This window comes from Prionailurus viverrinus, chromosome F2, assembly GCF_022837055.1.
Source record: "Prionailurus viverrinus isolate Anna chromosome F2, UM_Priviv_1.0, whole genome shotgun sequence".
In the NCBI taxonomy this organism is placed as follows: Eukaryota; Metazoa; Chordata; class Mammalia; order Carnivora; family Felidae; genus Prionailurus; species Prionailurus viverrinus.
The window spans coordinates 49,899,817-49,927,122 of NC_062578.1; the positions used below are offsets into that span (position 1 = coordinate 49,899,817).

The window sequence follows — 27,306 nt, forward strand, 5'->3', positions numbered from 1 at the left end:
CCGAAATCAAGAGTCAGACGCCTAACCAACTGAGCCACCCAGGGGCCCCCAACTAAGATGTGAATCTCAGCCTTACAGGAAAGTAGATGAAGGTAGTCACCTTCAGCATTAAAGTGACAGTTGAAGCTATGGACTTAGGCAGAATCACTCAGGAATAGAATAAAAAGAAAAGTCAATGACAACACTTTAGGAAATGTGTATATTTGAAGGATGGGCTGAGAAAGATAAGCCAACAGAGTAGTCTAATAAAGAGTGAACTGAATGAGTGTCAGAAAAGTGCAGGCCAAACACTTGGAGAAAATACCGAGCGTAGTTTAATAAATCTATCCAATGCTGCTGTGAGGTCTGATAGAATGGTGCTGAAGAATGGTCACTGGATTTGGCAAATATGACATTACAGGGAATTTAGGAAATAAGTTTCAAAATAAGTACGGTAGTCGAATTTTTTCTTTGAGTGAAGTCACCATGAAATAGTAGAGAACCCCAAGAAGACGAAGTTCTTACTAAATGAATCAGCAGTAACCAAATAACATGACCTCTGTGTTGGAGACACAGAGTGTTGGAGGCTCTCTACTTTGGGATAGTCATACTTTATAGCTCTCAAGTGCTCAGTCATGTAAAAACTCATTGTTTTTATATTACGTATAGTGGGTCCCACTTACGAAACTTGCAGTGGTGATAAATAATTGATGATCAGGATCTTCATTCCACACATTGCCGATTTTACTCTTGAGAAACTCAGAAGTACCTCAGATAAGTTTTAACATGGTGTTAGTCATAGAACTAGGATTCACTGATAAAACGAATTTTTACTTTGCATTCTCTCAGAGATTTCTTTGGGTTAATAAGTTCTTTTACAATGAGGTTGATGTTTTGGATAATTAAGTCCCTGTGCTATAAGTTATTTTAATACATAATTGAGCTTAGGACCCATTGGAAGTACTGTTTTTATTTCTAGTTTCCAGATTGAAAATTTCAGGTATAGATCAGTTCATAACTTACTCCAGCCGTTTGAAGCTGGAATTTAAAGCAGTTGAGCTCAGTGCCAGAATCTATGCCCTTAACCTCAGGAAGTGGGGTCTTTACCTGTGACAAGGTGGAGGATGTAGAAACATGAAAGCCGAGAACCTGTGACATGTGTGGTGGACACCATGAGAGAACAAAGCTACATGTCTAGAAAAAGAAAAGAGGAATTCGGAAGGGGACACGTAATGTCAACAGACCGTCTAGTTTGCGGTTTCATTTAGGATCCTCAGTGTAAGTAGTAATCCCATGTGGGTATTTGGAAGGTGGAATGAAATTCAGCAGAGTCTCTGGCTTAGGTGTTTTCATCAAATCCCTAGCTGTCTTGATCTGAGGGTGAGCCTACCTAACTTTTATTCCACTTTCTTCTTGGTATTGAAGAGAAGATTTCAGGAAATGTCCCTATTGGTGAAACATTTAGGATGCCTACCTTTGAATTCTGAGGGAGTGTCAAACTGCAAGACATGAGGTCCTCCGTGCAGTCATTATAGCTCCCTTGACCAATAACAATGTTCACGAGCACCTTTGGAAAAAGGTACACAGCTTGATATCTAAGCATGAGTATTATTTAAAATCCTCGTATGTAATAGTTCCTTTTCTCATTATAAATAATTAACCCCAACTTAGGTGATCCGAAGTTAAAGAAATTTCAGTATTAGCTAACGGGGATGAGATTGTACAACAACAATTAAAATGTACATTTTTCCTTTTAATCACACGATTGCTACATAAACTTCCCTCATTTTATCCCAATTGATAACTCAAATGGATAATCATTTTCTAGGATGATCACTGTGGATATTCAGGGGAGATGACAATTACAAATCTTTTCTGTATCTGTTCTTATATTGGAAGCGTATGTCACATTTGCAGTTTGCAATCATAATTTAATTGATTTTAGTGATTTTTAAAAATTTAAATATAAACATTTTTCTTTTTCTCTACTCAGTTACATTTTCCAAGCACAATTTAATCTTCCTTGGCTTGCTTGTTGTTGGCAACATGTTGTTATCTCTAAAGGAAATGTAAGGATTTAACAACTCTTATGCATACCATCATTGAAAATATGAAGTGAAATATTATACCTAAATATTGACATTTGTTTTACTCTTGGAAATTTGGCCCTGTTTATGTCACTCTTCTCTCCATTTGGTAATAACCCCTTTCTGATTCTGCTGTTCTTGGAGAATAGGAAGTTCATTATTCCTTTCATTATAGTTTAGGGGATACGATCACATGTGTTTGGATCCTTTTAAGAATCTCAACTTTATAAAAGAATTCCACTTTGAATGACTTATCACCCCTTATCTGCCTCTTTGTTGCCCTGACTTAAGAAGGTTAAGTATCTTTGTTACCTTAAAAATATGTATGTTATCATTTTAATGCCATAGTAAGTATAGTTTATTTTTTAACTTTTATTTAAATTCCAGTAGGTTAACATACACTGTAAATCTGAGTTTCAGGTATACAATATAGTGATTTAATACTTTTCCTACAATATCCAGTGCTCATCACAACAAGTATACTCCTTAACCCCCATCACCTATTTAACCCATAACCCTCCTCTTCTGTGGTAACCATCAGTTTGTTCTCTATAGTTAAGAGTCTGCTTTATGATTTGCCTCTCTCTTTTTTCCCCCTATGTCATTTTGTTTTGTTTCGTAAATTCCACATAGGGGTGAAATCATGTGGCATTTGCCTTTCTCTGTCTTAATTTGCTTAGCGTTATACTCTCTGGCTCCATCATTGTTGCAAATGGCAAGATTTCATTCTTTTTTATGGCTGAGAAATATTCCATTGTGTGTATGTATGGAGGGAGAGAATCCCAAGCAGGCTCTGTGCTCTCAGTGCAGAGCCTCACATGGAGCTCTGTCTCACAAATTGTGAGATCATGACCTGAGCTGAAACAAAGAGTCAGACCCTTACCTGCTGAGGCACCCAGGTGCCCCTCTCAGCATTTCTAAGTACACTTAAACATTTATTTCTAAATGAACATAAACGCAAAGTTGCATTTAAATTTCTTTATTATGCTCCTCTCAAACAGTCCATGCAGTCTGTGATATGCATTAAGAGTGGATACAGTTGAAATATCTCATGACTTGCGTTAATTAGGCCCCAGATGTGGGACACAGTGTTCTTTCATAATATGTCATACCCAAATATAATAAGATGGGGACAAATCATCTACACAGGGCAATAATATGTGTTACTCTGTGGGTTATCTCTTCCTTAATGTAGATTTTATCGATCAGGAAGATGGCAGAATATTTAAAGTGCTTAACACATATAGGGAATAGTATAATAACCCAATGAATCCGACTCATGTTTGTATCTTTTTTAAAAAAAGAGTTTATTTTGAGAGAGACAGAGAGAGAGTGAGTGGGGGGGGGGGCGCAGAGAGAGAGGGAGGGAGAATTACAAGCAGGCTCTACACCGTGAGCACAGAGTCCAGTCAGGGGGTTGATCCTGACCTGAGCTGAGACCAAGAATTAGACGCTTAACCAACTGAGCCACCCAGGAGCCCTATCACATTTGTATCTTTTATCAGTGGTTATTGCACTTTCTCTTAGAAACAATATTAACAATAATCATTGTATTCCTTCTCCAAGGGACTTTTACTTAAAAATTTAGTTTCTCCTTTAAAATGTATCTTGTTTTTTTCAAAGATACAGGAATTATGACTAACAAGTTAAAAATAACTAAGTTGATAGAAAGTTACTAATATTTTCTTTTAAACACGTCAGTATACGTGGGAGAAACATACAGTAAAACAATAGCACTTGATCTTGTCTGAAAGATCCTCCTAGCCTCCTAGATTAGATCATCCTTATGATTCTTTTTGCTGGGCAAATTCTCTGGTTTAATGAACTTTTCAATACAGTTTGTGTCTATCTCTCTTTCCCAGGCTTGCTCTTAGAGTGCTCTCTCTGTCTCTTTCTCTCTCAATCTCCTCCCACCTTCTTTCCTCCCTTCCTCTTTCGTTGTCTTTCTCCTACCCTCTATTCTTCCTTCATCTCCTTTCTGTCCCTGTCTCCTTACACACACACACACACACACACACACACACACACACACACACTGTAAATTTTAATAAATGCAATGCCAGGGCAAACAGAGTAGGAATTTCTAGACCAGGTATAATACTTCTAGAAATACATTCCAGAAATATATATTTCTAGATATAAATATACCCTATTTATATTAATGAAATAGATATGATAATATAAAAGAACAGACACTTAAATTTTGGCCTCATAATGAACCAACCAGATAGTTACATAGCAGAAAGAATCAGAGAGAGTATCCGGTCCCAAACGATTAATTTTACAGAAAGTGAATTTTATATCCGGAAAGGTAAATTAGGTACTTACAGTTAGAAGGCTTGTGAAATTAACACTTAAACCCAAGTATTTTCTCTTCTTATCTTTTAAACCAGTGCTGTTTTTAAGATTTTAGATTCATTCCTGTATAGCGTAAATACACCCATCACCCTAAATCTGGACAGTTCCAAAGCCCCATCAACCCTGTGATGGTTATCTGCACTGCACTCTCCATGCACAAAACCATGACCTTCCCCTGTAGCCCAACCATATCCTGATTTTAAATGTTGAAACCTAAAATGGTGCTAAAATCCAAGTCATCTGAGTGATAAAACCTCAGTAAGTCTATTTACTGAATTTAGATGTCAAAACCAGATATGCTCTGTTTCCTCGTATCACTAGGTCACTCTTTTTTTTTTTTTTTAAATTTTTTTTTTTTTCAACGTTTATTTATTTTTGGGACAGAGAGAGATAGAGCATGAACGGGGGAGGGGCAGAGAGAGAGGGAGACACAGAATCGGAAACAGGCTCCGGGCCCTGAGCCATCAGCCCAGAGCCTGACGCGGGGCTCGAACTCCCGGACCGCGAGATCGTGACCTGGCTGAAGTCGGCCGCTTAACCGACTGCGCCACCCAGGCGCCCCCGTCACTCTTAATAACGTATGTCCGAAAGTAGTCTAAATATCAGTTTCTTTTGACTATAGGAAAAGGAGTCTGTGCAGTTTGCTATAGCATCTCCTTTGAAGTACTATTTAATTAATATGGCAAAGAGGTAGCAGAGAAACAGCAGACAGATACATATAGTAGCAGGTAACCTAGATTTCCAAAATAGATTGTTAAGGTTTAGAACGTAATTTAAAAGCCTATGAGCCTCAAGGTAGTACAACAGTTTTGTAAGTTTCTAGAGTCTTTATGTTTCGGTTAATTCCAAGTTTGACTTAGGCATATATGGAGTTCAGTTTTCCTACATTCTCAGGAATGAAAAAAAAGATCATTTTATAAGCAAACACATTATAAACCAAATCAAATTATATCTTTCATTCCCAATGTGTTAACTCCTAGTAACCACAGTAGAAACTTCTTCAGAATTGATTTATTTGGAAATAAGTATTCCTCAAAACTTGTATATGTTAGCTACTCAGTTTAAGCTTAAGTGTGCTCAAGCAAAGGGAAAAAGAGACAAACCAAGAAACAGACACCTAACTATAGAGAACAAACTGATGGTTGGGTGAAGTAGGTTATGGGGATTAAGGAGGGCACTTGTGATGAGCACTGGATGTTGTATGAAAGTGTTATCACTATATTGTGCACCTGAAATTCATATTACACTGCGTGTTACCTCACTGGAATTTAAATGAAAACTTAAAAAAAGATTGTTTACACTTTAAAACAAAATGCTTCCATTGGCCCCAGTACTGATGCAGAAATAATTTAGTACATAATTTATCATTTTTATCTCCATATTTATTTGCATACTTTTAAAATGTAACTTGTTCCAGTGTTAAATAACAACCCAAATGCTTTTATTTAAAAAATAAATGTATATCCCTAAGATAAATTTAGCAATGAATGGCTGTATATTTACATTAAAAAAATTATTTAACATTTGTTTCCAAAGCATCTTTATCAAATCATTACAAAACCATAGGTTTTCAAACTGAATAATTTGTCCTTTTTCACAAAAATATGATGCTGTGTGTTTTTTAAAGTATTTTATCCTGTATAGTGTATAGCCATGTAGACATTTTATAAACTACATATTAACCCCAGTAAGAAAACAATAGCACTTAATTTCAATAACCAGTGATAACTGCTAACATTCTGGTATAGAAATCTTCATTCTTTCCCCTTATCCCTTTGTCTTTTGTATAGGTTATGTGCATATATATTTTTATGAATATATATATAGTTTTTTAGATTATAGTTCAGAAACTATAGTACTATATCACCATTTAATGTTTTATAATTAGTAATTGCAGTGTCTTTATATTTACGGACGTGAATGTGCATGCACATCACATGCACTACTTCATGGATGCATTTATCTTATAGATACACCACGAGTGCAGTTCACTAACCCCTATAGTCGGACATCTAGAGTTTCTTCTCCCAGGTCTTTACGATTTTCAAGCAATGTGGCAGTAGATATACCTGTATGTATATCCTGCACATTGATTTATTTCTTTAGGAACAATCCTGGGAAGTGAAATTTCAGGTTCAAAAACATGACCATTGTAAAGCCTTTTGATGCACAGCACCAAATATGTAGTATTTTGAAACAGTTTACTTTTTATCATTGTACATCAGGTACTTTGGAAAACATTCCTATAAATGATCATCAGTTTTTTTGTCAATAGCTGTCAATGACTGTCAGTCTGAAAAATAAGTTTTTTCACAGTCGATATTGAAAGAACAGTTAAAATATTCAGTAAAATCAGGGACAATATTTTTTTTTAATTACTCTGCCTTTGAAAATAAAATAATATAGGGGCGCCTGGGTGGCTCAGTTGGTTAAGCAGCCGACTTCGGCTCAAGTCATGATCTCACAGCCCGTGAGTTCGAGCCCCGCGTTGGGCTCTGTGCTGACAGCTCAGAGCCTGGAGCCTGTTTCGGATTCTGTGTCTCCCTCCCTCTGACCCTCCCCCGTTCATGCTTTGTCTCTCTCTGTCTCAAAAATAAATAAACGTTAAAAAAAATTTTTTTTAAAGAAAATAAAATAATATAACAAAATACTACATTTCTCATTTATCTCATATATATTTTTATTTATTCTTATTTATCTCATTATATCTTATGTAGCCATTTTTAACAATGTCTATTCTTATTCTTCTGACTGGCGAAAGGTATCAATAAGTTGTTTTTATAGTCTACCCTACTGAAAGTAGAAAATAGACACATGTAACCATGCTTTCTCCTGTGCAATTGTCACCTAGAAGTAAGCAAATAGCTACATACACTGATCATACCTTTTTCTTTATTGCATTCATTTGGTACATACCTAAATGCTGAGTTTAGCACTTAGAGATTACATGAATTTGGCCCTTTTAAGCTTTGTTCGTTTGGAATACGTGAATTCTGTCAGTGTCACCATTATAGTCTGTAATCTTGTTTCGTTTTGTGCCTCTTCAACCTTGTATTTTCTCACAAGAAAAGTCTTGCAAACTAGGATTCAATGCAATAGTTACCAAAAGTAATTTTTTCCTTTCCTTGATAGTTTGGCAAAATATACTTAATTTTTTAAAAAAAATATGTTTCTACTATAGTATAATACACTTCTTTAACTTCAAAAATTGTCTCAGATAATATTTTATGTTCAGATTACATTTATTATGTCTCTATGTATTTCATGAAAATCAATTAGATTTGTTAAAGCGGCCCTTTATCACATTGTTATTAACCATTTGGGAAGTTTCAATAGAAGACAGTTTTCTATTTCCTATAATGGATCTCTTTACCAGTAGGATACTTTTCTCTCTAAGGATATTATTGTTTGTGAAGTGTTTATCTTATGAGAATAGGTCGATAAAAATGTAGAAAAGGAATGGAACGCTTCATATGAGCCAAATAGTTTTAGAGAGAGAAATGTGTGGTTTGTCCTAAGGATTAGCCTCCTGGGAGAATTTAAAGTTCTAAGCTAAACGTATATTTATATAAGTTTGTTGACTGTATATCCGCTAAGATAGTCACTTGAGAGATCATTAGTTAAGGCTCTAACAAAAATTTTTTTCGTTTAAGGACTGTCTATAGATGATAATTGAGTCTGGAGATGAAAGATGTGTTTGAGATTGGAATTTAGTTGATAACATACTTAAATAATTATATCACTCTATTTGCATCTTTGTTTACTTAGAGCAAATACAGATTAATATTCTTCTTAGGCCCCCCAATGATCTGTTAAATATAAGTGATGTTCCATAAACCTGATTCTACAAAATCTTTAAACCATTACTAAGGAGAAAGGTTCTTTTGCAAAGCAATATTAAATCAGTGTGGGTTTTTTTGTTTGTTATTTTAATAAAAAAACATTATGCTTTAATGCAGGGATCAGCAAACCATTGCCCACAGACCATATCTGGCCCGCTGCCTGTTTTGTAAATAAGGTTTTAATAGAACATTGCCACTCATTTGTGTATGCACACTCTATACCTGCTTTCATGTTACAATGGCAGAGTTGTGGCAGAAAACATACGGTCTGCAAAGCCTAAGATATTTATTATCGGGCCCTTTTACAGAACAAGTTTGTCAGCTTCTGCCAGTATATATCACATGACTACCTAGGAATTAGAAAGAATTTAATGTAGCTTCATAGGAGGCTGATGTCCAGAAAATAGTCTAAATATTAGAAAATGCATATGTATGTGTGTATGTGTATATATATCTATATGTATGTTACATAAATTTATATATGTATATATAAAATGTGTTTTAACTTCTTTGTCTATTGGTGCTATTCGAATTAATATAGTATCTTGCTACTATGATATCAAAATGAAACTTTTTAAAAGAACTTCCCACTCAATTTAGTTAATTAATATTCTTTAAGTACACATAATTTCTTTGATGTGGGGATAGCTTTTTTTGTTCCCTTGCCCTTGAAGAAAATAAACATGTTTTCCTGAGAATATCTCTGGAGGTACAAATAATTCCAATGTTGTATTTTAATAGACAAGTAGACATTTATACTTGACTGTATTTCACATTCGTATCATGGAAGCACTCACTTGATTTTATGTTTTATTCAATTTATATTAACATTCCCAACACCCTCATGCCCTATTTTATAATTTGGCACAGAATTAATCACTCAAATCATTATTAAAACAAGACTCTTGAAAAGAATAATTTGGCTCACTTTATTGAATAGTTGACTTAAATTTTCTGCTATACTTAGAGGTCATGGAATATAGACTCTTTTATCCAAGATACATTCTTTTATTCAAGAGTTTCGTACTCCTTTTTGGAATTTTTTCCCTTTTTAAATCTTATTTTAATTAACAGATTTTTACTCAGAATTTGTCACTAACGAGAATTATCTGATATACAATGACATTGTTTTCAGGATGACTACTAAAATACTTATTTTTGAATGGGCACACTTTTGTCTAGAGATCTTAACTTGCCGTTTCTAAAAAGTTATGATGTTAAGCGAAGGGCATGTATGTGTATGTTTACATTTCTACCCACACTCAGTGGTTATGAATTTACATGACAACATTTTGTTGTAGATGCCCACTTGAGCCCAGTAAGCTGTGGTTATTTTTCCCAGTTTGTATATTTGTAGTATGCAATTGAGATTTTGTTTTTCCATTATGCATATTTATGAGAAATGGAATTTTCCTATAAAATCTCTTTGATTAAAGTTATAAATATACCTTAAAAACATTTTTTCGTGTTTGCTAAGATTTGCTAACTGAATTTAGTTCTTGTTCTAAGCAAAGTTTTTAAAGACCCTCTTGATACCTATAATTGATGTGTTTGTAGGTAGGACCTGTTATACAGAGTATTAATCTTATTCTATAATAGGCTTACCATCTCACTTTCTCACCTCCTTCCATGTTTTGTTTTGTTTTGTTTTGTTTTTTTCTGAAATGATTTCAGTGTCTTTACTGGCATGGTATGTTCTCAGGAGTATTATTCCGAGTGCTTCTTTCTTGGCCCTGGTTCTAGAAAATTCAAGTTCAAAAGATCCATACAAGCTGGGGCAACCTGCTTTCACACATGTGCTAGTTTTATGATAATGGTTTCTAAACACAACTGTAAAATTGTATTTGAAACCAACTAGACTTACAACTATTTTTCAGTAAATAAAGCAAATCCTGATGAATTATAGGCTAAAGTTTTACAGTATTATTGCTGTCAAGTTTATGTGTTATCAAATATATTCTCCTGGGCGTACATGTACCAGAAAGTGTTTTCTCTCTAGTTGAGATTTGTTGTTCTGTTAAAACTCATTTACATCTTACTCAGATTAAAACTTTTTTTTTTACATATTTAGTCATCATGCTTTTGTTCACCAAATTGAATACTTTTAATAAACTCAGGAAATAATAGATGACATTTAATTTGTACGTACTACCTTGAATGAAAGTGATATATCAGCCTAGCATTTCTTCTATTATACATCCTGTAAGTGGGGCTCAGAAATAAGAACTGAACATTAATATTATGGGTTTTTTTCTACTCGATAGGTGCTATGGATATAGACGAGAGAAATCGCCAAATGAAAATTAACAAATACAAACAGGTAGCCGGATCAGACCCCAGACTGGAGCAAGATTACCATTCAAAGGCAAGACATTTTTCTTTTTAAAAGTTGTAAGATAATCAATGAATCATATGAAACCGTCAGGTTTTCTTCAACTTCTGAATGCACATTAGTTAGACACGAACATATAATGCAATGGCCCCATGATTACTATAATGCTAAAATTTATAATGTGTTTATATTTCAACTTTTAGGGATAGAAATTGCCTTATTAAAAAATCACTATCTAATATAGGAGATTAAAGAAATGAAAATCTTCAATGATCTAAAGAACTAATCTTTTAGAATTTTTTATTTTATAAAATCTAAAAGGCCCCAACACCCTCAAAATGTTTAGGGAGAATAGCTGTGGTTTTCCCATACCTGGGAATTTTTTTCAATTTCATAGTATTTTAGTTGAATCTGGTTTATTAATGAGTGGTTAGAACAAAATACATACCCATGAGCTCTTGTAAGGAGTTCAAAAGGTTTTTTATTGAGAATCCTTTTGAGCTCCTTTTTGGGAATAAGTTGAGGTATGAGATCTACTGAGGGAGACTCTTCTCCTTCACTGCCTTTATATTTTCAAAACATTTTTAGGTTCATGATATCATTCATAGTCAAAGTCATGAAAAGACTTTTCTCTGATGTAGCTATTTAAGATTTTATAAGAGAACGAAAATAGCAAAACTTATGACATTTAATTATTACGTGTTCTGTGACTCAGTAATGTAATCGTTGCGATCATGCAATACTTGTGGTCTATATCTGTGTATTAGAGAAGAGCTGTTTGGATTTTTATACATTAGGTCTATTTTATCCTTACCTACTTAACCTTCAGTTTCTCTCCGTTATACTCCATTCTTTGGTAAAGTCAAGACTTACTAAGTAAAGCGTAACTGGCTAGGTTGGACATGCATATGTGGTAGGTAGCACAGGTTTCTAGTTTCCTCCGAAACTAGAAACTAGACCTAGTTCCTAGGTCTAGTACAACCTAGAAGAGGCAGAGATTCCTACATGAGCATCATCCTCCAAACCACCAAGCTCTTCCTCAAATTACATGAATACTCACATGGTGAATGTAGAATTGTTCATCATGGAATTCTGGTGTGCTAGAAATGACATAGGCCTAAAGCCAGAGAAAGGTAAATTCAAGACAAATAAAAATAGCCTTGCCTTTACTCAGCAGGCCCTAAACTTCTATAATTTTTTTTTCTAAAATAAAAACATGAATTGAACTTCAAATAGGTTCAGTGGATTTCATGGAAAATAGTTTTGTAGTGATATAGTACTTCAGACACATCCCTAACCTTTTGAACTTGATGTCAGAAATGATATCTGTGTCTTCCCCAGACTTTATTGTATTTCTTCTTAGGGCTAAATAGATACATTTTTTCTTTTGTGGCATCTCTTCTCTAATCTCTCATTTATTCATTTTATAGAATCCAAATACCAAGGCATGTAGTCCTAATAAAATAAGATATTAAAACTTGTAGAAACATGTCTTCCACTGACACCCGTTTGTTTTATTTATCTCCCAATATACTTTAGGAAAGAGTATAGATGATTTTTTAAAATACATAGAATACTCTCAATAATATTGAGGCCAAACAATGTGTATGTATATGTATATGAAAATTAATATGTAGAGTTTGATGTTTATTTAAGTAATAATGTTTACTTTTTTAATTAGCCATATTTATTATTTTTAAATGATCTCAGAAGATATTTTTTGAAAGGGTAGCCCCTAACATTTCAATAGAGAATGCTATGCAGTTCATTGGTACAGTATTTATTTGGAGCTCAACTCTGGAGAAATGATGCTGTTTTTAAAATAGTAATGTTTTCACAAAATTATCACAAATATTTTTATTACAGCATAACTGCTGTATATAAAACCATATTATCATTTTCTGTTTCCTTATTTATCTCCCTAGAATTAGGTAATATAGGCCACATAGTGTGCAGAACTTTTCAAATGTGGACCAGAAGGTCTATATTAATCCATTTAACTCTTAATCTAATACACTAAGTTAGTGTTCTGGGAGCAGGGGACAATGTAGAAAGGAGAAGAGTTTTTCTCCGTTCATTTTGCACACCTGATCCTCGTACTTGTGGCTTCCTTCCCAGCAGTTTTGTCCTTTAAGGACCCATTCGCCAATTTCAAAGAGGCCCATCACAAGGAAAGCAATCCAACTAAAGTAATTTACGTTATAATATGAATAAGACAATGCAGAAATAGTGTCATTTTTTAAAAACCTTTAAATACAACTAAAACTCACATTGGTGGAATTGCAGGCAATAACAATGTAAAAAAAAAAACTCAGTTAAAAACAAAGTATTTTTGACAAATAGGTCACCACTGTTAACCAAACTGTTCCCTTTATTAGACTTTATTCTCTTCTCTACGCTGAGAATACACATTCGCTGCCAGCCTTAAGTGTTTTAAATGGACTTTCAAGACACAGGCAATAGGGACACCAGAAAAGGGAGACAGGTTGGGGCAGGTTAGGAGTGGCTACACATGGGCTGTTTATAAGTTGGATGTTTGTAAACAGGAGTACTTAGAGACTCCAGTGTCATCAAAGTGACAGCAGTAAATGAGTGTAGTGCAGCAGGTGAGAACAGTGCCTGGACTCAAGCAAACTCCCCCTGGGTGCCTTTGGGTAGGTTAACCCCTTATTCTCAGTTTCTTTATCTGTTAAACCAGGCTTTGGGATCTATTTCAGAGGGTCATGATTGGGATGAAAAGAGATGATGTATAGAAATGGCTTAGCATTTAGTGAAGTGCAGAATAAGTGGTGCAGATAATATTTGCTTTAATTTTCACAATTAACAACAGTAAATGTAATCATGGGCATGAGAAATTAATATGACAAGGTCAGAACGAAACGGTGAAGAAATAATTGAGCTAATGAAAAGGATTCTAGGGCAACTCAGAGGTTATTGAATGTTCCTTTTATTCTCAGAGAATTCAAGCATCAGAAATCTAAAAGGAAAAATTCAATTTAGGGGGAAAGAATTTATGAATCTTCAAGGGATATGGATTTAAAAAAAAAAACAAGAGGCTGAAACATGATGTGTGGTGAGAAATTACAAACTAAATTGCTGAAATGAAGAAATTAGGTTATCAGGGTTGATGTTAAATGAGCCTGGCCCTTGGAAAGCAGTTAACGGGCACACATGTAGGCCTGGCCGTTTCGCTGCTCCTTAATCTGAATACTGAAAGACTACATTTATAAAAAGTAAAATTGTAAACATGGATAGGTGGGCTTGTACAAATCACTAAGAAAATGCTTGAAAATACATATATTTAGGAGAAGCGAAGAAATGGAGGCTTCTTTTATAGCAGTGATTGAAATAAAATGCTTGGGAAAAATTTTTGGCCTAAGCAGAAAAGTTGAATTGCTAGCAGCATATAACACAGGCCAGCAACAGAACAGCTGAAGTAGGCTTTGTGCCCACTGGAGGGATTGCTGCTGAAGCATCCAGAACCTGGTACTCACATGAAACAGACCCCGCTGTGCTGGTGTGAGTGAGGTGGGATCCTCTGACGAATTCCAATAGGAGTGATCTCAGTAACTCAGTCTCTACTCTGCAAGGCCCTCACGGAGGAAGTTAAAATGTCCCAGGGGAAGTAATGAAGCTTCCTTTCTTGGAAGAAGCAGTTTATTATTTCATACACAGAGGCAGGATTCAGATTTTCAGGAAACTCTAATAGGCTTCGTCCAGCCAAATATCTGACAGAATGGCTTCATCTTTAAAAATCAGAATTAAGGTCCCCTATCTGTGGTCTCCATCCCTGGCCAGGTCAAGAAATCTTACCACTCACTGATGAAGATAACACGGCAGGAGTGCCAGTGGCTGCATCTGGATTTCTTCAGTGCAACACCCCCTTTCTCTACCCTTCTATTCTGCTGTGTTGCCTTCATTTCTTTATAACCCTGCAGTCAGCTAGCTTCAAGATCTGTAGCAAAATCCCAAGAGAAACTCCTGGAATTAAGTGAAGTTGCTCACATGGGAGCATAGGAGGAAAAAAGAGACAAGTCACGTTACCCGGAAGCATTCTTACTACCAAGCTTCCAAACTTCGCCACCAAGGTTCTGAGAAAGTCAGAGTGTGGGTGCAGTTGTCACTTCTTAACTTTCTCTCCTCTCCTTCCCCAGTTGAGGGTGACTTCTGTCCTGAGTTCTGCATACTTTAGATTGCTTTCTGGCCCCAAACCAGGTCATAACCCTTCTGGACTGTCGGGCTGCTTGTCTTGGAGCCAGACAGCTTCCAAGCCTTTTATTAGTCACCTGCTGTGTACTTTTCTGCAATCAGTCTCTGGTTGTTCCTTTATCAAGTATATTTATAAAGAGAGATAAAACTAGCTTTTAAAATATAGGTTATTAAGCTAGTAAGTAAGAGCAGCCATATATAATACGGCCCCTGAAGCACAAGAGATATTACTGGTAGTCTTATCAAGGCCAGATTGAAACAACTTCAGTCTCACCTACAAACTTGACAAATGGCTATATAAGCCTAATGAAAAGAGAGTTGGAAATTGAAATGAAAAAGGAACTAGAGAAAAATCATATTTTAAAAGCCTTTATATTCTCTTTTGCCTCTTCCATATTTTCTTATTCATGCCGGTGAAGGTAGATTTCTCATCTATATTCTATTACATCCACCAAATAGAATTTAAAACTAATGAAAAATTTTTCTATATACATTTATGTAATTTCTTCTTTATCTGTGAGATAAGTAAAGGAATGGATGATCAATATATCTTCATGGGAGAAGAGGCCATTGGAAGTATACCTTCTTGCCATTGGTGTGCATTATTCATAACCACAGTAGCAGTCACGTTCACAGCACAACTTTTGAAGTCTTGATTACAGTAATAGAGATACATAGCCAGTTTTGTTAGTCAGTCTGCAATTTGTTTTTAGTGACTATGATTAAATATAGACTGCAGAGTAGTATTAAAAATGTGGACTCTCAAACCAAACTGCCTGGGTTCAAATCCTACCTGTCAATATTTGAGTGGCCTTGGGCATGTTAGTTAACATCCTTGTGCCTAGGTTTCTTATTCTGGAAGATGTGCTAAAATATAGTACCTACCTAGGTACCTAGGATTGCTTTCAAGATTAAATCTATTTATGTATATGTATAGCTCTCAAACAGAGTTTGGAATGTAGTAAGGAATACGTAAATGTTAGCTGTGATATGATGGTGGTGGTGATGATGATGATGATGGTGGGGAAGAAGAAGAAAAAGAAGAATCATTTCCAGCAGATAACTTGCTCTTACCAAAGCCCTTCGGGGCTCAGGTCTATATTTGTTGCCATCAACAATCTACTAGGTACAGCTAAGCATATCTTTAAGGTAATCCTAAAAATATATGGGTGGAAAGGGAGCTAAAGTATAAAGATTAAGGATAATTTTAAAAGTCTAAAAATTGATTAGGGTTGTATTATTTTTACCAGTTTAGTCAAATCTTTATCCAAAATTATTTTTCTTGCCATTTCTGTTCTCTAGCAAACTGGATGTACTTCAACTTTAATTTAAAGGGAGAGAGAGAAAATTATTTTTGCACACAAATTTATCTATATCTGCACACACACACACACACACACACACACACACACACACACACACACCCTAGAGGTGAGGCAAAGGAGAATTTCTCTTCTCCATATTTTAGCTGATGGAAGTAATAGCTATTCATTTCTTCCTTGTCTCGTAAATACAAATATACTTCACTTTAAGTAAAAGATCCATACTTAAAAACTTAATGGTAAATAATTTTGGTGGAATTTTAGAAATTTGGTGTTTTTATGTGTGAGTAATCTTTGAATTCTAAAGTTTCCAACTTTAGGTACCTTTTTTCCTCAACATCTTGTATTAGTTTGCTAAGACTGCCACAACCAAATGCCACAGACTAGGTAGCTTCAACAAAAGAAATTAATTTTCTCGCAGTTCTGGAGGCTTGGGGTCTAAGATCCAAGTGTTGACAGGTTTGGTTTGTTCTGAGACCGTCCTTGGCTACAGATGGCTATCTTCTTGCTTCGTGTTCACAAGGTCATTTCTCTGTGAATTGGCTTAGGACCCGCCCATATGACCTCATTTTACCTTACTTACTTCTTTAAAGGCCCCATCTACAAGTACAGTCGCATTCTGAGGTATGAGGAATTAGGACTACGATATGTGAATTTGGGGGATACACAGTTCAAGCACAACATATTTCTAACAAACAATTAATGGTCTTTTAAAATAACTTTTACTGCCTTATAAAAGTGTATTTGGTTATAATATGAATAGAGATTTTAAAGCAAGTAACTATAGCTATTTCATTTCAAACTTTAAAACTGCTAAAGTTTTGTTACTTTTTCTCTTTCTCCAACTACCTTGTCATATCCTAGGAGATGAAATATTTTTTGTGCTTGCAAGTTCAGTTTTTAAATTATTTTGCTTAGTGATAAAACCACATTTAAATTTAAATATGGTTTCCTCGCCCATAATTTGGTTTTGACATTCAAGCCATGGGTCTTTTTTTTCTTTATATGTAGTCGTTAATTGCCACCCATTACTATATAACCACATGTCAGGCCAAGAAATATGGAGAGGATATTTTTTAATTATGAAGAATTCATTTGAGGTAACTAGGGCAACACTTCATATGTTATAGAACACTATAAAATTACAGAAAAAAATTATAATTTCTCCCTTTTTAGTAAATATAATGTTGCTAAAAACTGACAAAAGAATTTTAAGTAACTTGTATTCAGCTACCTGCTGCTAAAAGGGTCAGTGTATGAACAATAGCTGCTGTTGCCAATAGCATAATTTCTTTTTATATATTGCCTAAGAATACATGGAAGAAACATTTTCTTTTACCTCCAGAAAAAAAGAAATTCATTCATTCACCTTTGCTTTCATCAAGCCTCCAGAGCTGCTGGCTTGTTAACTAGAATACCTTACAGGGAATTCAAGGGTTCAATGATACGGGTCACCAAGAGGAGAGAGATCTTGCTTTATGAAATCAAGGAGGATATGGGAAACAAAGAAGGAAGAAAAGGTGATAAATAGGGCAGAAACATTATTTCCAACTCAAATTCCATATAATCTAGAAGCATTAAGTATTGACATATAAAAAATTACATGTATAAGAATGTTCAAAACAACAGAGAAATATGAAAACGTATATACCTTCTGAACCAACCATGGCATTTATCACTTCTTAAAATAAATATATTCTGCTCTATGTGATAATTATTTGCTTATTTTTTATCTTCTTGAGAATGGGGACTATATTTTTTCATCTTGGTAGTCTCTCTAGTGACAAACACTTTTAAGCACTCAAAGGAATATTTTTGCATGAATGAATATGGACATCAGTGCTGAGAGAAAGCTAGACAGTCAGGGATGGCAAATGTTTGGAAAAAGCTTTAGAGGAGGTGAATGTCAAAGTATTTTGTACCGAGGTAAGGACAAGTTATGAACTTTGGGAGAAGGTGTGGGTAGGTTTTTGTATGACAGTCAGAAGCAAACTTTCTAATGGGCATTTAATTATTGGTTTGTGTCCGTAGTTAATCATAGTAGGAAGAAAGCTGAGAAAAAATTAGAAGATTTGGGCTCTAATTTTTATTCTACCACTTATGTAATAAGACTTTGGATAAACTACCCAATAGTTCTTCACAGCCCAGCTTTTTTATGTGTAAAAATTGAGGGACTCTGTAATCTATAAAGTGCTACATGGTACTTTGAAAGCTGCATTGAAAAACACTATGTATTAACATTTGGTTTTTAGGCAACCTCATTATTAATTAATAAAGTCATTTAATTTCATGGCCTAATATTTTAAATTAGGTTTGAAGCAGACATTCTATATTTCATTTCCTTCATCTAATTGATTCAGTAATCTCTGATCAGTGTCAGATTCTCTATTAGATATATTCTCACAAAAGATTGAATCTATATATTTTTAAATTAACGTATGGCATAATATGATTTAGAGAATAAATTTATATGTGTAATATCTTTGCCTATTACTTCACATGAAATATTTGACAACTAGGTTTGAATTGACCCTCAATTCAAAACCTTTAGTCAATTAGGCAGTCAGTCAACTAAGGGAGCATGGAGCTATCTACACCTATAATTTCAGTTCAATTTGGCTAATTGAACATGTCTACAGCTTTATTATATAATAATACAAAACACAAAAAAATTAGTTGTAATTTTTTTTCAGTTGGAAGGATATTATTTATTAGCAAAATAAATGTACTAATGTTTTCCTAAATATGGAATTTTGATTATTTCTATTTCATCAGTTTCAAAGATTGCAAAATAAATACTTTAGTCTGAAAATAATAGAGCTAACCTATAAGAGAAAGAACTTTTTCCTGGTGATAACTTCAAGAGGTAGAAATAGTGTGTGTAAAAGGGTACAGAACTTAGCGTGGCACATGGGAGCACCCAGTAATGGTTGTTATTTTTATTATTTATTATACATGTGACACAGGGGTAATAGAAAAACCTTACAGTGAACTTCATTCTCATGGGTGAAAAATTTATTAGTTCAATACAGCTTCCTGACTAACAAAGAAATGGCTGTGATTTTAAGATTGGCCCTTTTCAGGTCATTTTCATGACTAGGCATACTCAAGGTCCAGTCATGTTGCAACATGAAGAACATGTTGCTTCTTAAGCCCATTACCATTTTGTGCCCCGCCCCAAAAGATGACCTGATTTTAAATGGAATGTAAAGGGGTTATTTCCATAGGACATAGAACATCTTTATCTTTTTATTAGTTTGCAAGCCACTGTTTTTTTAATTATTTTAAAGTTTTGTTTAAGATCTATCCAGTTATGGCTACAAGTAGTGTTGTATAGTTACAAGTAGTGTTGTATTGTTATTTTTATACAGTTTTTGTATTCTGGTTATACATGTCATTTTAGGTAGAGTTTTAAAAATTTCAGAAAATGAAGAAAGTCTTTATTTTAAAATATATACTTCAAACTGTGACTATTTAAAAAAGAAATGACTTAGGTTCTCTATATGCTTGCCTGGTATCCCATTGAACATGAAATTATAGTTAACACATTTTTTAATGGAAAGACATAGAAAGACCTCAATAGTAACAAGTTGCATAAACTTAGTCACGACACTGTTTTTTAATTTTCTCATCCTCAAAATTAAGAAGCTAGATTATATCCTCTTAGAGGTCACTTTCAACTTTAAAATCCTGTGATTTCTTTTTAATAACTCAGTGATGAGCGAATAATTAAAAGTATGTGTCAGCATCAAATAACTTTCCTGGGCTTTTTTCTTAAACAAAGAGTGACTCTATGCGAGTCCCCTTGTGTGTCTAAACATATTTTGTAATCTCAGGGGACGTTTGGTAGCTCCCTCTTTTCTAAAACTCAGAACTGCATGCCTGATAATTCTCTGAAGCTGGTCAGCTGTAATTCTGGCATCTGGTTCTGCAACGTTAAAAGAAGAAAAAAGTTTCCAGAAAAACAATCAATTGAATAGCAATCAAATGAAGGACTGAGTGAATGGAGGAAGGGAGAAAGGGAGGGAGAAATGAAAAAAGAAGAGAGGATGAAAGGAAACAAAGGAAGGAGGGATGGGTGGAAGGAAAGAGGCAAGCAGGCTAAATCCTTCCAATCTAGGAGTTCATAATTGAATGAGGGAAACACAGGTACATAAGTGATGCTCTTATAAAATAGGCTGTGTTATCTGATATAATAAAACTTAGCCATGCAAAGGAAGCATTAGGAGAGAAATGCTCATTTGGCTTGGAGAAACCTGGGAATACGTTATAGAATAATCCATGAGGTGGAGAACATGTCAGGCAGAGGAAGAGCTGAAGCAAAGTTGCAGACGCATGTGAGCACAAGCTATATGTTTAAGGAATAATTAGTAGTTCCTTAGAATGGAAATACACAAATCGCGATACATATTAGGAGATAAGGATGGATAAGCTGACAGGGACTAGGTTACAGAGCGCTTTGGATCACTCGGTTAAAAATCTAGAATGTTCTTCATTATAACCATGGGCTTTGAAGGTATTTGAAGAAGTCACCAATATGAACAGATATTAATTCTAGTGCATCTTAAGATGCATTTATAAGGGAGATTAGAGACAGAAGTCCTATTCAGAGGCTACTGCTCTAGTCTAAGCAAGACGTAAATGTTATTTCTCACCATGTTTTTGACTGTTGCCTTCATCCCAAATGGTCTTAATGCAAACCCAACTAATGCTGCTGTATCTTCTAACACAAGGAATCAGAGTAGTGGGCCTCTTACAGATTTTCAACAGAATGTAATTATATCTGCCCTATTCCTGAATTTGGTAAGTCAGGGCGATGCTCACATCCTTTCAAGTTTCTCAGAACTTCGTGGTTATTCGGGCTATTATTTAGCCCTGATCTTCTTAGATACAAGTGCCTTGAGTTACTCTATGCTTTCTAAGGTATTATTATTTGTAAAGGAGCCTTCTCCATATCCCTAGTCCATTCATTTTTGTCCTGTTTCTGCCTGCTTCACATTCTCAGGACCTTTGTCCTAATGCTATGTTCTCATGTTTTATTTCTGTTGCAGCTTTGGGGATGCTAGCTTGCCACTCAATATCTATAATATCTCCACCTTATATCCTAATAAACAATATAAATATTTTCTCAAAGTTACAAAAATAAGCCATGGGATATTTAAAAATATTTACAAAGGACCAAGTATCAGGGATGCTTGTGGCTAAGGAGCATTTCTTTATGATATTTCTTAATTCTAGCTAGATCTTAAAGGTTTCTCATCCAAGGGTTTGGAAAAGCATTTAGTCACAATGATGGTATAAGTGCTTTAACACTGACTCTTCTCTCTTTTGGGAAAGTCTGGGCTTGTTGGTTTGCACTAACAGCAGGCATTCTGTTCTACTCTCTGTCAGCTTGGATATACATGAAATATTATATATATCAAAATGGGGTATTGTTATTTATATACTTAACAGTGTGGGAAAACAGACGTTGAGAATATTCTTAATTGAGGCAGAAATTTCAGGTGACATTTGTTTGAGATATTACTGAATAAATAAAGGGCATACAAATAAATATACGACTCATTAAAGTTACTGAAAAAGAAAGAAAACCCATTTACTTTATGTGGATATATCTAAATCAATAGATGACTAAGGAAGCAATATAGAAAATATTTGAAAGTTCTTTGTAAACCATAAAAACTGTCCACATTTTAATAATTATTAGTGTTATGGTCACGGATTGTTACATTCCCTGGTTTAACTTTCCTTGATGCCAAATATAAGCACAATTACAAAAACTAACCCAGGTTAATAGTTTCAAGAATAAAAAACATGAATTTCCAAGTCAGGTTTGGTGTTTTCCTACGTTACATAAAATAAGCCAACCTGGTGTCAAAGGACAATACCTTATTTTTTAAATGAGATATGGAATTGGGGACTTATTTATAATAAGACTTCACAGCTCTTTTCAAGTTTTTTTTTAATAAGTCAAGGCAAAATGTTTGAGATGATAGCCAAATGTTGATGAAAACTGAATTATAGTCTAGAGCCTCTTTAATTTCATCACAGACTATGCCTCATTATTATCATGGTAAATATTTACTATGTGTCAAGACCTGTGATCTCATTTAAAGCTTACAGCAGGCTCAGAGAAGTTAAGAGACTTGCCCAAGATTACATAGCTACCAGTAAGTGGGAGAGCAGTTGCACATCAGGGTATTTCAACTCTATAGCTCATGGCCATTATGATACGTTGCTTCTCATCATCAAAATCAGATGATAGATTTTCAGGCATCATAGATTATCTCAATATTGTTAGTGAAAGAATGTTCCTTTAGTCATTTCCATGAAGTCTGAAAATATTTTTACTGACACAGAACAAAACGAATGGTATACCATTCAGGTTTGCATCCACATGTTTGTAACAAAAAAAAAAAAGCCTGACAAGAGAATCTGAAGAAATCCAAACAGCAGCCCATGGCTGATACTGCTGTTTAAGGAGCCAAACTTCCCGTTCCCTGTTCTTAGTGTAGGACATTCATGCTCGCTGTCACAGAATGACTGCTGCACCCCTCTGCCCATGTTTAATCTCTATCAGAAAAAAAAAAAAGCAAAGAGGGAAAAGCAAATGGCCACCCCAGCTGAGTCAGCCCACTATAATCAGAAAAGTAGTAGCTCTTTCCAACCCCAGTCCCTGGTTCCTGCTTACCTCACAGTGACCAGACCCAAGTCAAATGATCACCCTAGCTACAAGGAATCCTGGAAAATGAAGTTGTTTGTTTTTGTTCTCGTTGTTGGACTACTGAAATAAATCTGGATTCTTTTAGTAAAGAACAAAAAAAGAGAAAGAATATTGGTAGGCATTGAGCAGCAACTGAGACCAATATATAGGTGTGGTAGACTTGAGTTACCCACATGAAAGACCAGAAACCCATTCGTACACTCCTAATAGCTAAATATCCAGATATTTGTTACCGTAAAATTAGTAAGTGATATTTCTTGACTAATTAGAGTGGACAATATCGAAGAAGGAGAAGTCAAAGATAACTTACACATTTTCTATGTTTTAGTTCAATATTGAGCCTATTATAGGAGATGGGAGATACATGAATAGTTGGTTTGGGGTGAAAGAGAATAAATTTGGTTTTGGCCACATGAATTTGATGTAGGTGCAAAACAGCATATGCACGATGCCCTGGAAATAACTGGAAATACAGGTCTGAAGCTTGGGAGATGAGTGAGAGCAGATGATAAGGATTTATTAGTCATTATGTGGTAGTGAAAATGCATAGATAATGGATTGGATCATCCTGGGGGGAGATATTCATAGTGAAAAGAAAAGGCTAACAATCAAAATTTGGGGAAAATATAATTTAAAATCAGGTCAGGGAATGTGAAGCTGGCAAAGGAGATTAAGAAGGAATAGTGAGGGAGACTGGTGAGAAACCATGAGTGACGGTATCTGAGAAGACATTTATGGAAACATTTCAGAAGGAGAGAGGGCTTCAATAATACTAGATGTAAGAGCAAAATCAAGCAGGAAGAAAACTAAAGACACTACCGGCTGGGAAATTAGGATATTATTGATCGTTTTGTTTGTTTTTAAGAACAATTTCAGTAAACAGTAGATTAGAATGGGTGAAGAGTTATGGATTCTGAGGAAGAAAGTGATAAATGCATTTGTTAAGGGCAAAAACATGAGTTCTGTAGCTACCTAAGATCTGTAAACCTGGAATTTCATTGCAGAACTGGCATCTCCATTTCTAAAACTTATGAGAAGTTAATGGAAATAAATAACAGGTGATGAGATCAGCTGATTGCTAATAGATACAGAGCTCCCCCAGAGCTCTAAATTAAGAGAGTCATAATTGACTACTAGCTATAATTCCTTCTCTACAAATTCTCCAGGAAAAATTATTAAGCTTACAAGTTTTCCTGAGACCAAAAGACAATTGGCTCCTTGGTATGTTTTGGCTTATAGGCTAACGGCTACTCTTTTTATTATTACAGTTTTTTCCCTTAAGCTCTTTTTGCTGTTCCATCTTTCACAAGATTTCCCTGGATGAGTAATTTTACAGATAGAACATCTTATTGCCCCTTACTCATTGTCTCCAGATTAATCTCAGGGAATCGTACAAACAATGCATGTATTTCTAAACCCCATGCTTGGTAGTATACACCAAATCTGCACTTGGTAACTTAGTAACTTGAAAGCAGCCATAGTGGGAGTATTTGTTCCTCAGAAATTAGCAAACTCTGTAAATCAGAACTCTTGGATACCTGGTTGTTAACCATATGTCAGTGCACCACTGCCTATACCCACCATGGAGAATAAAAGGGTCAGGTGACTAAACTCTATTCAGCTATTACCACAGTATTTTATACTCTAACTTGATGCTTCATACTGGAGATAATACTCTAGGATACAGTCCAGTTAAAACAACCATTCCATTCATTTTTACTCATTAAACATTTATTGAGTTGCTACTATATGCCAGGCAAGGATCTAGATAATGGGAATACATACTAAAATATTAAGACAGTTATTATCCTCAGAGATTTTAAATCTAGCAAGATAGATAGGTAGATCATTATGTGTGTGTGTGGGGGGGGAGAGATACACACGTGATAAAACTGTGAGAAAAGCATGAGGAAAGTAGCTTATGAACACACAGGGCAGTAACTAATTCTCCTTGAAGGAATTAAGGAAGAGTTTTCTAGTGGGAATTTCATTTGCAGAATATTATTTACAAGGCTGAATCTTAAGTTAGCCTTCAGTTTTCTGTAGCTTTTCCTCACTTCCTTCTCCCTCTCAAGTGAAGACCTTATCATGCAATACCCTCTTGAGGAGTCCTATCTACACAAAATTATCTCTAATAGATTTTTACACAGTGCAACATTCAAATCAAGCACCAATAAGAGCCTTAGCTAGGATAAAAGGAAAATTATCTGGAAGTAGCTCCTCAAAGGGAGAGTCCCTGCAGTTGTGGTACTTATCAAGAAACAACAGGACTCTCTTTGAATTATGATCTGAAATCCTATAAAAATCGGTTAGCGCAAAGGATAGCATCTTCTTGCTGACATGATTATTTTATTGACCACAGGGCGAAGACTCCCCATGCTCTGTTCTTCTCTCCTCTAGCCCCTAAGACTGGTGTCAAGAGCCCTGTCCAGAACTTCAGCTTCTCTGTGTTCCAAAGATTTTGTTTGCCCTATTTTTTCCCAATCTTATGATCTACTCTGAATGTGATAGGAATATTCCTCCAACTATTTCTTGATGACATAAAACATCTTTTCTTCAAACTTGGACTTTTTTAGTGCCTGGTATTTTGCAATAACCAATCCTTGGACTAGATTTTTAGACAACATGGCGGTTTTCTGGTAACTAGCAAGGTTCAAAGGAACTCATCATCCCACCCCTGTGTTTTGTGCAAGAAGTTCATGTACAAAGCTCAAATAACATGAGTTGGTGAAATGGCTGTTAGAGAAATCAAACTAGGAAATTACCTAATCTAAGAGCTTCCAATAAGTATACTGGAAAAATGAAAATCTTATTTTAGAAATTTGAATTTACTTTTTTCTCAAGAATATTATTCTAAAATTTTAATAATAACTTTCCTTTTAATAGAGCTTTGATGATATGCTATTACTTTCCACTAATGTTAGATAAATAGGGAGGACATTAACTTTTCTAGGCCACTTAGGAACTCTTTAGAGTCTGGAACATCCTGAAGAATAATAGTTTCCTGTAAATTTTTCTGGTTCATGATGTGCTTAATAGTAATGTACAAAACATCAAAATGCTGTCGGGAAAAGCTTCCTTACTCTCTTCCAAGATTTTAATGATCCCAATCAGGGCACAATTTTCAGCTGAGATTGTATAATCCTATGCAATAAATCTTCTTTGTTTTCGTTCCATTAAAGAGAATGGTGAGCATATCATCCATTGTTCATCTGTCAGCTGTAAACTAATACATGCTAATCGTTGAAAACATTTTTTATTGTATAGTGCCAAGACAACACCAACCATTTTCTAAATAAATGAACTTATTTGCATTCATAACTACCTTGGTACAATAATAATTTAGCTGCCTCTATCTCACTGTTAAACTATAAACTTTTGTTTACCATACTTTAGGAAAAGAAAAAATATAGTTAGGAAATTGTTTTAAAAAATGAATTGTTTTAAAAGTTAACTTTAGTATTAGGTCATTTATTACTTTGATTTCTGGGGGGTTTTGGAGTTGTATGTATATATGAAGATATTATATTCTAAGTATATTCAAAATCTGTTCTTCTGAAGTTTTATTTATAAAAATATTTTTCCCATTATTTCTCACTTTCTGTATTTCTCATTCTGTTTATCATATGTAAATTTGTAATGGAAACTTGAGCCATACCCCAAAGGTAAACATATCAGTTGCTTAGAAGTAGACAGAGAAATGCACTTAATGCAAGCCTTGAGAAGGTAGTAGAATCATCAAACTAGAGCTTTGACTAATTTGCATACTTTCTTTATATAAACTTTTCGATTCAGTGTCTTTTTATTTAATAACTTTCTGCTTAGGCACTGGAAATGAGCAGTTGCTATGTGCTAAGCGCACGACTGAGTATTTTAAACATATCATGTCTCTTCCTCCTCACAAAAATCCTTACAAAGGGATTTATCCTTATCTTACTGGTATGAAAACTAAGGGATAGAGTTTAAATTAAATTAAATCTTTGACTCTTAGGTGCTAAAAGAGTTACAAGAATAAGGAAGATATTATCCTGGCCTTCAGGAGCTTATATTCTAGTAAAGGGTATGAAAATTAGACATGAACACACTTACACATACACACACGTACCCCTTTAACATGAAGTAGTATGTTGAATTCTATAAAAGCATAAAACTATAATATAGTATGTGGAAACTTATCTTTCCCTAAATTTTTCATTTCCAAAATTTTAGCTGAGCAAACTAGATTATCGAAGAGGTCTTAACTAAATATACGTGCAATGTACCCCACGTGGTTTTTTTAAACCAAATTCTTAAGCCTTAGGCTAGCCTGTATGCACCTATGAATCATAGCAACAGAAGCAAAAGTCACGACAACTTAAAAAGACAAAGGTTAGAGTATGCAAAGTCAGAATCCTAACTAGTGAAATACAAAAGTCAAGTAAAATGTAGGCTTCAGAAATGAAGGCATAGCCAT

At 34.8% G+C, this 27,306-nt stretch overlaps 1 protein-coding gene across 1 annotated transcript in view; it reads left to right on the forward strand.

Annotated features, from left to right (window-relative positions):
* Positions 1-27,306, forward strand: part of RIMS2 (regulating synaptic membrane exocytosis 2) — a 322,108-nt gene that overhangs the window by 162,590 nt on the left and 132,212 nt on the right. The window contains exon 16 of the mRNA XM_047842737.1: positions 10,531-10,631. Coding sequence (XP_047698693.1) covers positions 10,531-10,631 — 101 coding nt within the window. The remainder of the gene's footprint in view (positions 1-10,530; positions 10,632-27,306) is intronic.